Source organism: Myotis daubentonii, chromosome X (assembly GCF_963259705.1).
Source record: "Myotis daubentonii chromosome X, mMyoDau2.1, whole genome shotgun sequence".
Lineage (NCBI taxonomy): Eukaryota > Metazoa > Chordata > Mammalia > Chiroptera > Vespertilionidae > Myotis > Myotis daubentonii.
The window spans coordinates 140,286,921-140,299,303 of record NC_081861.1 but is presented as its reverse complement, the minus strand read 5'-3'; the positions used below and the strand labels follow the sequence as shown (position 1 = coordinate 140,299,303).

The window sequence follows — 12,383 nt, the reverse complement described above, 5'->3', positions numbered from 1 at the left end:
AGGGGACAGGGGAGCCCCAGGGGGACAGGTGAGAGGGGACAGGGGAGCCCCAGGGGGACAGGGGACAGGGGACAGGTGAGAGGGGACAGGGGAGCCCCCGGGGGAAGGGGACAGGGGAGCCCCCGGGGGTGGACGTGCCCGGAAACCCACTCCCCCTCGGGCGACACGCCCGGTGGGTCTGGGTCAAGGGCCACTCGGGCCTGAGAGCCGGACACTCGAGGACGCGGCCACTTGGGGATCCGGCCCGAACCGGCGGGGCCGCGATGATGCAACGCGGAGCTGGGCCGCGTCCTGTTCGCTCCGGGGGCGCGGGGGGGGACCCAGACGCCAGCGGGCAGCGCGGCCGGCAGCCCCGTCCTGGGTCCTGACCGGTGACCGCGGACCGGACCCGGGGCCACTCGGGACTCCCGCCTGCGCCGCCCTCGGCGCCCGGTCCTCGCGGCCGCGGTCGGGGCTCCGGACGGACGTCCGCCGGTCGGGCTGTGCGGGGGGGACCCTCCCCAGGGCGAGCCGTCCCCACGGGGACCCCCCCACCCCGGTCCTGGACGCGGGGCCGCAGCAGCCCGGCCGCCGGTGCACGCGGGGCGGTTCCGGGGTGACTCCGCCCCCCGCTCCGCCCAGGCCGTCCCGTCCAATCGCCGTCGGGGCCGTGTTTTCGGAAGCGCCGGCCGGACTCCCCGAGTCCCGACTCCGGGGGGGAGCGGAGCAGAGGCCGCGGACCCGGCGGAGGAGGTGAGGCCCGGGAGCAGCGGGGACGGGGTCCGACCCCCACGCGGCCCGGGGCAGGAGGGGAACCGGGGTCCAGGGCGCTGAGCCCGCGGGAGGGGGGGCGGGGAGGGGGAGGGATGGGGAGGGGGCGTGAGGGTCCCCAGCGCTCGGCTGCGCGGCGCCTCCTGCCTCGGGTCGGGTCGGGGTCCGGGTCCGGGTCGGGGTCGGGATCCGGGTCAGGGTCGGGGTCGGGATCCGGGTCAGGGTCGGGGTCGGGATCCGGGTCGGGGTCGGGGTCGGGGTCGGGGTCCGGGTCGGGGTCAGAGTCGGGGTCCGGGTCCGGGTCCGGGTCGGGATCCGGGTCGGGGTCGGGGTCCGGGTCGGGGTCGGGGTCCGGGTCGGGGTCCGGGTCGGGGTCCGGGTCGGGTCGGGGTCCGGGTCGGGGTCCGGGTCGGGGTCCGGGTCGGGTCGGGGTCCGGGTCAGGTCCGGGTCCGGGTCGGGGTCGGTATCCGGGTCGGGGTCAGGGTCCGGGTCGGGGTCCGGGTCGGGGTCGGGATCCGGGTCGGGTCGGGTCGGGTCGGGTCGGGCCGGGCCCGGCGGGAGGACGAGGCGGGAGGACGAGCGGGGACGCGCCGCGCACTCACCTGCGAGCTATTTCCTGACCCGTCACCGCCCGCCCGGCCGGTGGGTCACCGCGCGGCTCACCCGCCCGGGCGCGCCCCGACCTGCAGGGGGTCCCCGAGCTCAGGGAGGCTCTGACCCTGTGTGGGGGGCTGGGGGGCAGGTCCCCGTGGACGCCGCGTGGTTCCCCCCCCCCCCTCCCCGTCCTGAGCGGAAAGGACTGAGCGGCCCAGGAGGCGGCCGCTCTGGGGACTGCCCCCCCCCCCGCCCCCACCGGCTGCAGGTCCCCCCCTGGTCCCCCCTCTGGGGCCGGCACAGGCGGAGCTGGGGGGGGTGCCAGGGCCCCAGGACGGAGACCCCACAACTCAGGCGCTGGGCTCCTTCCCGTCCTGGGGGTTGGGGGGACCCAAAGGGTGGGGGGACCCCTGGACCCTGGACGGCACACGTGCCACCCACCCAGCGAGAGTGGCCTTGGGCGCCTGGTCCGCTGTCTGTCTGTCTCCCTGTCTCTCTGCCTGTTTCTGCCTCTCTGTCTCTCTCTGGTTTCCTGTCTCTTTCTTACATCTGTCTGTCCGTCTGTCCCTCTTTGTCTCTCTGTCTGTCTGTCCCTCTGTCTGTCTGTCTCTCTCCCTTTACACTCTCAACCTCTCAAACCGCCCCGAGGGAAGTCTGTTTTTTGTTTTTCCCCCAAAGCCAGTGCCCCAGCCCAGAAGGGCATGGCCCGTGCCCCCCCCCCCCCCCGCCACTCCCCCCCCCTGTCCCCCCTCGTCTAACTCCCTGTCCCTCTGTCCGTCCCCAGGTCGCTGGGCTCCCGTGCGATGAGTGGGCAGGTGAGCGCCTCGGGCGCCTTCCGGAGCCTTCCCTGCAGAGCGAACCCGAACGCAGACTGGATGTCGGGGCTGAGCCCGCAGCTGTGGGACGTGCCCCTGCACCACCTGTCCATCCCAGGTGAGGCTGGGCTTCTGTCTGTCTGTCCGTCCCGGGTGAGGCGGGGCCGCTGTCTGTCTGTCCGTCCCGGGTGAGGCGGGGCCCCTGCACCACCTGTCCATCCCAGGTGAGGCTGTCCGTCTGTCTGTCTGTTGTTGGCTTTTTGTTGTTCATCCTCAGAGGGTGAGGGTGTTTCCCGTTGGTTTTTAGAGAGAGAGGAAGGGAGGGGAGGGATGGAGCCTGCGACCGGGATCGAACTCGAGACCCGTGGGTGCCCAGGCCTATGCTCTAACCACTGAGCCACTGGCCAGAGTGATCACATTATTGTTTTTATTTTAAATATGTTTGTATTGATCTCAGAGAGGAAGGGAGAGGGAGAGAGAAACATCAGTGATGAGAGAGAATCATGGACCGGCTGCCTCCTGCACGCCCCCGACTGGGGATCGAGCCTGCGACCCAGGCATGTGCCCTTGACCGGGAATCGAACCCAGACCCTTCAGTCCGCAGGCCGACGCTCTGTCCACCGAGGCACACCGGCCAGGGCGAAGATCAGCTTTCTTAAACCACAGACATCGTCCTCTCTCCGCCCTGGAGACCAGGGGTCTGAGATCAGGGGTCCCAGGGCCGGCTCCCTCTGGAGGGGGGGTCCCCCCTGCCTCCCCCAGCACCTGGGGCTCCAGGCCTTCCCGGGCTGGTGGCCGCCTCTGCCTCCCGTCTCTGCCTCCCTCCGTGTCCATGTGGCTGCCCCGCTGTGTCTGTGTCTCCCCGTCCGTCTCTGACAAGGGCCCTGTCCCTGGAGGGGGGGGCGCCCTGAGCCAGGAGGGCCTCGTCCCCGAGCCTCCACTCCATCCCGTCTGCAAAGGCCCCGTTCCCGTGCAGGTCCCCCAGCAGGCCCTGGGAGGACGTGAACTCTGGGCCTCGGTCCGCCCGACTGTGGGTCCCGTGGGTCAGCTGTCAGCCCCGTGGGCAGCTCCAAGCTCCCGGGGCGGGACTCACGGGCCCGTCCGGTTCGGTTCCAGGCAGCCACGACACGATGACCTACAGCCTGAGCAAGAGGTCGCCCGTCTCCCGGTCCGAGTCGCGGCTGCTGCAGCTGCTGGCCAAGCTCCTGCCCTGCATCCTGCAGCCCGTGGTGCTCAAGTGGTCGGTCACCCAGGTAAGGGCCTCGGTCCGTCCGTCCGTCCGTCCGTCCGTCCAGGGGGACTGGTTCCCGCGTCTCCCACCCGGCCAACGCCCTACTCTCCAGGGAAACAGAGCTGAGCCCTGGCCGCTTTGGCTCAGTGGAGAGAGCGTTGGCCTGTGGACTGAAGGGTCCCGGGTTCGATTCTCGTCAAGGGCAGGTACCTTGGTGCGTGCGGGACGCAGCCAGTTCATGTGTCTCTCACATCGACATCTCCTTCTCAGTCTGTCCCCTCCCTCCTTCCACTCTCTCCCCAAATCCTCGGGTGACGGGTGAGGATTAACAAAAAAATAACAGAGAGAAATCAAAGAAAACATAGCTCTGGCCGACCCAGAACCCTCCCCACAGGGCAGGGGACCAAGGCTGTGGGTTCTTGTAGAATCTGCTCCAGCCGGAACGGAGCAGCCGCTCAGGCTACAGCTGCAGGTGTCTGACCCCCTGCACCTGGGCGGGGACTGGGGGTGCCCGGGTCCCCCAGGGCGTCACGCAGGCCCCCGCTCCCCAGAGGTGCACATGCGTGTGAGCTGGAGTCAGGCCTTCCTCCGGGCAGGACACACTGGGAACGTGGACCGGCCACAGCCTTGCTCGAGGGACCCACACGCGCGTGGAAAGGAGAGGGCCCCTTACCCGTTTCCTTTAGTAAATGCTCTGAGAGGGACGGAGGGGGCGTCTCCCCCCAGTTTTCGGCAGAGACCCTCCGGTCCACCCTTTATTTTGGGGGGCCGCCTCCCTCTGTGCAGCCCCGCCCCATAGACAAACTGCAGATTTTAGGGCCACTGAGCGTGGGGAGCAGGGATGGAACCTGCAACCCAGGCACATGCCCTCGAGCAGGAACCCAACTCGAGACCCTTGGGTGCCCAGGCAGATGCTGTAACCACAGAGCATGGTCGGCCAGGGGTGGGGGAGGGGGTCACATTATTATTTAAAATATGGAAATACATAGCCCGGCCGCACTGGCTCAGTGGTTGAACGTTGACCCATGAACCAGGAGGTCAGGGTTCGATTCCCGGTCAGGGCACAGGCCTGGTTGTGGGCTCCATCCCCAGTGGGGGGCGTGCAGGAGGCAGGAGATCCATGATTCTCTCTCATCATGGATGTTTCTCTCCCTTCCTTCCTCTTAGAAATCAATAAAAATAGATTTTAAAAAAGACATAAAATATATAAATATATTAATATACATGGATTATCCCCAACGTGGGGCAAAAGTAGGCTTGCAGTTCTCCCTATGGAAATATGACAGGAAATAATCCACCACCTATCCTATATAATAACAGCCTAATATGATAAGTGTCCGGTCGACCAGTCGGCCGTTCAACCAATCAAAGCGTAATATGCTAATGATATGCTAAGGCTGCTCACCTGCTTGCTATAACATGCACTGACCACCAGGGGGCAGATGCTCCAACTGGTAGGTGAGCTTGCTGCTGGGGTCCGGCTGATCAGGACTGAGCGAGATGAGTCAGACACGCCCTGAAGCCTCCCCGTGGTCCCTCCCCTGCTGGCCAACCTCCCGCGTCCCTCCCCGGCCCCCCCCCCCATTGTGCACTGGTGGGGTCCCTGGGCCTGGCCTGCGCCCTCTCACAAGCTGGGACCCCTCGGGGGATGTTGGAGAGCCATCTTGGCCCGATCCCGCAGGCCAGGCCCAGGGACCCCACTGGTGCACGAATTCGTGCACCGGGCCTGTAGTCTGTATGTATAAAAGCCTAAGAGACAGGCAGACCCGCCGGGAGCTGTGACGGGTGCTGACCACCAGGGGGCAGACGCTCCACACAGGAAGGAGCTGCCCAGCCACCGCACCTCTGCAGAGTGCCCTCTCGCACTCAGGACCCCTTGGGGGACGTCCACTGCCAGTTCCTTCCCCCCCCCCATCCCGGCAGGCCAGGCCGGGGGACCCCACCCGGGCACGCAGGGGCCTCGGTACATAACAGTGCAGGGACCCCTCTCCTCTGCAGACTCACAGCTGTAAGCCTGCTCTGCCCCCACCCTGGGTTTGTGGATCCACATAGAACAGACACATGTAACGTCAACCAACTGCGAGCTGAGAATTTCAGGATTTTTAAAAAAATATATTTTATTGATTTTTTAGAGAGGAAGGGAGAGGGATAGAGAGTTAGAAACATCGATGAGAGAGAAACATGGATCAGCCGCCTCCTGCGCACCCCCCAACTGGGGACGTGCCTGCAACCAAGGTCCATGCCCTTGACTGGAATCGAACCCGGGACCCTTCAGTCCGCAGGCGGGCGCTCTATCCACTGAGCCACACTGGTCAGGGCGAATTTCAGTATTTTTACTTCCTATGTTTTCCTTTGCTGGCAATTCAGATGCCTTAGTCGCTCAGGGCGGCGCAGGTTGTGGGTGGGGGACCCCCGTCCCCCAAGACCCCCCCCAAGCCTCCAGCTTTCTTTCTGCTGCCCGGTGACCGGCCTCATTTTCTTTGGGGCTCCCCCCTAGACTTTGGGGCTCCCGCCCTAGACTTTCAATGGGTTGCCAGGCAACCAGCACCCGCCTTGCCGCCAGGGCTCCGCCCAACTCACCCTCCGGGCGCCCAGGTGCGGGGGCGGGGCGGCCGCGCAGGTCGGGGATCCACATTCCTGACGCCGCCGTTAGGGCGCAGACGGAGCTGGGAACAGCCCCCCGGGGTGCAGGGGTGCAGGGGCGGGCGCGGGTGGGGCGGGCGCGGGGCGCTGACAAGGCCGGGGCTGCAGGCAACCGGGTCCCCACACGTGGAGGCGCCGGGAAGCGCAGTGGCTCCCGATGCGCGACCTGCGAGGTGATGCGTCTGTGACTGAGTTTCCTGCGAAATTCCCGCCGTCACACCGTCACGCCGTCACGCCGTCACAGGCGGGGCTCAGCCCGGAATATTCGCAGGAAGACGCCCCCGAAAGGGCGGGCGCAGCTGGAATCTTGTCCCAAACACCCGGTGACCACATTCTTTTTCTTTTAAAATGTGTTTTTACTGATTTCGGAGGGAGAGGGAGGGAGAGGGAGAAACACCAAGGATGAGAGAGGATCACGGCTAGGCGCCCCCCGCGCGCCCCGACCGGCTGGGGATGGAGCCCCCCACCCGGGCAGGTGCCCTGACGGGAATGAACCCAGACCTCCTGGTTCCCAGGTGGAAGCGGAACCACTGAGCCACCCCAGCCGGTTCCGTTTTAGGTTCAGGGTTTGGGTCCTATTTGCTCCTTTTCCTGAGGCCCCTGTGGGTGGAGAGCGAGCACCACTGTTCCCCACTTCCTGTCTGTGTGTGAATCCCCGTCTGTGGCTGCTCTGGGGGGGGGGTGGCACCCCCTCTCTTCTTCCTGTCGCCTCAGCGTGGCCCCCCCTGTCACCCTTGGGAGGACCAGCCCTTTCTCTTCTCTGGGTCCCTGTGCCTTTCCTGCAGCTCCTGGGGGGGGGGGGGCAGTGACCTTCCTGGGCACCTCTGACCCTGAGGGGTGCCCTGGGCCCCCCTGGACGGCTGCCGCCCACAGCAGGGCGGGGGGGCGGGTCCTTCCAGTGAAGCCTGGAGAGGGGGGGACCCTGAAGGGATGCCGGGACCGGGGGATGGGCCTGACGGGGGGGGGGGGGAGCTGTGGGGATGGGCCTGACCCCAGGGGGGGTGTGGGGATGGGCCTGATCTCAGGGGGGCCGCGGCTGCACCGGCCAGAGTGGGGTCCCCCATATCAGGCGGGGGTGGCTGCCCGAGCCTGGGGCCCCCGTGCTGGGACCGACATCGGGTGGCACAGCCCCGGGGACCCCGAGGAGGGAGGCCGCCTGCCGTCCAGGCCCCGACGCCACCTCCGCCCGCAGGTGCTGGACGTCACGGAGCAGCTGGACGCCGGCGTCCGGTACCTGGACCTGCGGGTCGCACACATGCCCGAGGGCTCCGCCCAGAACCTGCACTTCGTCCACATGCTGTACACGACGCTGCTGGTGGAGGTGGGGGGGGGGAGCTGCTGGTGGAGGTAGATGTGGGGGCTTCTGGTGGAGCTGGGGGGGGCCCTGATGGTGGAGGCGCGGGTGCGTGGCCGGAGCAGCCGGCGAGGCGGTGCCCATGGCCTTTCCCGGGGCTGTGCTGCCCTCTGGTGGGGGGCGGAGGGCGTGCCCGGCCGCCTGTGTTTCCGAGGCCGCACCCGCCTCCTTCCTCTGGCTCCTGGGGGACGGGGAGGCGGGGACGGGGAGGGGGGAACGGGGGGAGGGGGGAAGGGGGGGGCGGGGGGCGGGGCGGGGGGAGCTGCCCGGGGTTTTGCACACGTGGGTCCCTGGCTGTGTCCTGCCTGCAGCGCGGACGTTTCCGTCCCTTCTCCTCAGACCAGACGGCTCCTTAGGTCAGACCGGGACGGGCCTCGGTCCCTTGAGCCCCCACTGCGGCCTCGGGGCTTGGAGGTGCCCCCTGGAGCGCCCCCTGCAGGTCACCTGCTGGCCCTCCGTGCTCCCTGGGCTCCCAGGGCTGCTGTTTGCACATATAGTGTCTCTGTCTGGAGGGCACGCATGCACATATATGCACACACATGCACACACATATACTTGGGCACACTGCACACATAGATGCACGCATGCATGGGTGCACTACACACACAAGATTGCACCACACACGTGCATATATACACACAGGCGCGCTGCACACATGCACGCTCATGTACGCTCATGCACACTCATTGCACGCTCATGTACGCTCATGCACACCCATGCACTGCGCGCACACACTTCTCCCCAGACAATGGCTCGTTGGCCCAGCTCTCCCCGGGCAGCTGGGCGCGTTCCGCGGGGGCTCGCTCAGGACTTGACCCCTTTGCCCAGGGAGCGTGGTTGGGGCGCCCCTTGGATGACGACAGGCGGCCCGGTCTCCTGGGCTGCGTCCGACTGGGCCCCCCCCGCCCCCCCCCCCCCCCAGGACACGCTCACGGAGATCTCCGAGTGGCTGGAGCGCCACCCCCGCGAGGTGGTCGTGCTGGCCTGCAGGAACTTCGAGGACCTGAGCGAGGACCTGCACGAGTACCTGGTCTCCTGCATCAAGAACATCTTCGGGGACATGCTGTGTCCCCGCGGGGTGAGTCGGGCAGCCCCCCGCGGCTCCTGGGGGGGGGGGGCGCAGCCCGGGCTCCCCTGCCCGCGGGCTCCCCGTACGTGGGGCCGAGAGGATCCTGGTGCCGGCAGCCCCCCCGCGGCTCCTGGCTGCTTCTCTCTTTTTCTAAAAGTTACTGTTTGTGTTGATGCCAGAGAGGAAGGGACAGGGACAGGGAGAGAGAAACATCCACGAGGAGAGAGAATCGTGGACAGGCTGCCTCCCGCACGCCCCCTCCTGGGGTGGAGCCCACAACCAGGCATGTCCTGTGGGATCAGGGCACCCAGGGGCCCCCCTGACCTTCGCCACCTCTGGGCGGACCCCTCCGCATACAGCCCCGCCTGAGGCTGGGGTCAGGGCTTTCACCTGTGAACTTTAGGGGGCACAGGTCAGCCCTAGCCCCACCTGCAGTTTAGTGAAGCAGGTGACTTGGCCGTGGCCGGTGTGGCTCAGTGGATAGCGCGTCGGCCTGCAGACCGAAGGGTCCCGGGTTCGATTCCGGTCCAGGGCACGGACCTCGGTGGCGGGCTCCTCCCGGCCCGGGCCCTGGTCGGGACACGTGCAGGAGGCAGCCCATCGCCCATCGATGTGTTTCTCTCACATCGGTTTCTCTGCCTCTCCCTCCCTCTCTCTCTGAAATCCACGGGAAAATCGGGGGAGGATTAGCAGCAAGAAGAGCAGGTGGGGGGGTGAGCAGGCGGGGGGTGAGGAGGCGGGGGGCAAGGACGGGGGGACGAGCGGGCAGGGGGGGCGAGGGGGTGAGGAGGTGGGCGCGTCCACGGAAGAAGGACGCCCTCTGGCCCTTCATGGGCACCACGACTCCTGGTGCCGCTCTGGTCCGACTGCTGACCGGTGGTCAGGCCTCGAGGACAGGAGGCACGCGGCCCCCACCCCATCGCTGCCCTCCGGACCCCGGTGCCCCCCAACTCTGCCCCCACCCCCCTTCCCGCAGGAGGTGCCGACGCTGCGGCAGCTGTGGGCGCGGGGCCAGCAGGTGCTGCTGTCCTACGAGGAGGACGGGGTCGTGTCCCGGCACCCGGAGCTCTGGCCGGGGATCCCCTACTGGTGGGGCAACCAGGTGTCGGCCAAGAGGCTGATCCGCTACCTGGAGCGCATGAAGGGCTGCGGCCGCCCAGGTGGGTGCGGGTCGGGGAGGCGGGCGCCGTGGGCCGGACGGGAGCGGGACTGAGAGCTGCCTGTGGTACGTGTGCATCGGTGAGCGAACGTGTGCACACGCGGGTCTCTGTGCACGTGGATATGAATAAGCACGCACACATCATACATGTACACACGGGTGTGGGCACAGATGTGCACATGGGTACACACGGGCGCACTGGTGCACATGTGCACACGGGCACATATGGGCACACACATGCACACGGGCACACGGCACATGGGCACACACATGCACATGGGCACATGGGCACACACAGGCACACACAGGGGCACATGCGTGCACACTGGCACACACGGGTACACACATGCACACTGGCACACAGGTACACACGGGCACACGTGTGCACACTGGTACACACGGGTACACACACGGGCATATGTGTGCACACGGGTACACACGGGTACACACGTGCACACGTGCACACGTGCACACACGTGCCCAGGGTGGCTCCAGTGGACGCTGAGCGCCCTCCTGCTCCCCTGTCCCGCAGACGGGCTGTTCGTGGCGGGCATCAACCTCACGGAGAACCTGGAGTACGTCCTGGCGCACCCGGCCGCGTCCCTGAAGAACCTGACGCTGCCCAGCCTGCCCCGGCTCAGCGCCTGGGTCCGCGAGCAGCGCCCAGGGCCCGGCCGGCGATGCACCAACATCATCGCGGGCGACTTCGTGGGCACCGGCTCCTTCGTCAGCGACGTCATCCGGCTCAACGACAAGCTGCTGGCCTGCTGACCGGCCTCCCTCCGTCCTCCCTCGGGCGATGCCAGGGGCTCCCGCAGGCGATGCCAGGACCTCCCGTGGGCGATGCCGGACCGGCCTTCAGCGCCCTGGGCCGCGGCGCCCTGGCCACACGCGGGCGAGGAGATGGGGGGCAGGGCCCTCGCCTCCTGGGAACCCCCTGGCGGCCGCAGTGCCTCTGGGTGAATCCAGTGACTGCGAGGATCGGAGGCAACTGTGGGGTCGCCTCCCACGGCATGGTTCCCGTGAATCCTGGGGTTCAGTCCTGCCGCCTGTGTTGCTGGTGAATCGTGGGGTTCAGCTCAGAGGTGACCCCTCACCGGGGGCTGCTGGACGGCTCCGTGGCATCACGTGGGTTGGACGGGACCGAGCGCGATGGGACCTACTGAGCAAACCTTCGTCAGAACGCCGGGAGCCCGGCCGGTGAGCGCAGTGGTTAGAGCACCGGCCGGGGCATCGAAGGGCCTCGGGTGCGATTCCGGTCGGGGACCCGGGCTGCCGGCTTGACCCCCGGACCCGGCTGGGCGGGAGGCACCCCACCGGTGTGTCTGTGTCACACCCACGTTTCTCTCTCCCCCTCCCTCCCTCCCTCTAAATAAATCAGCGGGGAAGTGTCCTCAGGGGAGGATCAACCCCCCAAAATATAAATAAATAAATAAATAAACAAACAAACAAACAAACAAAAACAAGGACTGTTTCTAATTCCAGTGAAATCAGGGCCCCTCCCCTTCTCCCCACACCCCCTGTCCCCCCACCTTGGCCACAGGCTTCCCGGGGTGGCTGCTGTGACTGTTGTTTCTGGCTGTGAGGGTCAAAGGAACTTCAGGAATCGGGGAGTCTCGTAGGATGAACGGGAGTGGTTCTGAGCACAGGCCCAGCACCCCCGCTTCCCCCCCCCCCCCACAGGTGCACACGGGGGTGGGCGGACCCTCAGGGGTGGCCGCCCGGCTGGGGCTGCCTCATCGCCTCCAGAGAGCCGTCCTGTCTGCTCAGGCCGCTCTCACGCGGACACACAGGCCCTCCGGGTCCCCTTGCCCCAGGACACGCGGACACGCAGGCCCCTGGAGCCTGGAGCTGGTGGGCCCACAGGGCACCCGCCTCTCAGGTGCAGCCACGGCAGCCCTGCCCGCGGGGTGCCCGCTGCCCACGGGGTCCCTCGAAGCCTCGAGCTCAGAGGCCCCGGAGGAGCCGACGGACAGGCAGGTGCCCGGCAGCCAGGACGGGCTCACCCCCAGGAGGGAGGTCCTGCCCCCCTGGAGCCGGGCGGGCGGCCTGAGCCCCCTCCCCCGCGTGGACCGGGTGGCACAGCCACGACCACGACCCGCTCCCCACACGGCCTGCGGGGCGGCTGGCCCAGCTCCCGGGCAGCTGCGTCAGGCCGTGTCCCCCGTGGGCGGCTCTCGGGAGCCCCTGTCCGGCCCCCGGGATCCCGCGGGTGTGGCTGTGCGGCCGCCAACACAGGCCCACGGCCAGCAGCTTCCAGCAGCTCAGAGCACGTTCAGCTCTGGAGTTGGGAGTGGGTCCCGGGGCTGGGGGGCCGTGTCCTGGGGGGACAGTGACCTGGGGGGACAGTGTCCTGGGGGGACAGTGACCTGGGGGGCAGTGACCTGGGGGGGCCGTGTCCTGGGGGGACAGTGACCTGGGGGGACATTGTCCTGGGGGGACAGTGACCTGGGGGGACAGTGTCCTGGGGGGGACAGTGATCTGGGGGGCCAGTGTCCTGGGGGGACAGTGACCTGGGGGGACAGTGTCCTGGGGGGCCAGTGACCTGGGGGGACAGTGTCCTGGGGGGACAGTGATCTGGGGGGCCAGTGATCTGGGGGGACAGTGTCCTGGGGGGCCAGTGACCTGGGGGGACAGTGTCCTGGGGGGCCAGTGATCTGGGGGGCCAGTGTCCTGGGGGGACAGTGACCTGGGAGGCCAGTGACCTGGGGGGACAGTGTCCTGGGGGGGACAGTGACCTGGGGGGACAGTGTCCTGGGGGGACAGT

General features: G+C 67.5%; 1 protein-coding gene across 3 annotated transcripts; it reads left to right on the top strand.

Moving 5' to 3' along the window:
* Nucleotides 1-608: 608 nt before the first annotated feature.
* On the top strand, nucleotides 609-10,634 carry PLCXD1 (phosphatidylinositol specific phospholipase C X domain containing 1). Of its 3 annotated transcripts, XM_059679035.1 has the most exons (8): nucleotides 609-732; nucleotides 2,130-2,278; nucleotides 3,277-3,413; nucleotides 7,227-7,355; nucleotides 8,311-8,466; nucleotides 9,434-9,617; nucleotides 10,149-10,392; nucleotides 10,448-10,634. In XM_059679035.1, the coding sequence occupies exons 2-7, from the start codon at nucleotides 2,149-2,151 to the stop codon at nucleotides 10,385-10,387; spliced, it is 975 nt and encodes a 324-aa protein (XP_059535018.1). In that variant the 5' UTR covers nucleotides 609-732; nucleotides 2,130-2,148; the 3' UTR covers nucleotides 10,388-10,392; nucleotides 10,448-10,634. The 3 variants fall into 3 exon arrangements, with proteins under 3 accessions (XP_059535018.1, XP_059535017.1, XP_059535019.1); XM_059679034.1 differs by lacking the exon at nucleotides 10,448-10,634 and having other exon boundaries at nucleotides 10,149-10,421; XM_059679036.1 differs by lacking the exons at nucleotides 609-732; nucleotides 10,448-10,634 and having other exon boundaries at nucleotides 2,148-2,278; nucleotides 3,281-3,413; nucleotides 10,149-10,421.
* The last annotated feature ends 1,749 nt before the right edge of the window (nucleotides 10,635-12,383 follow it).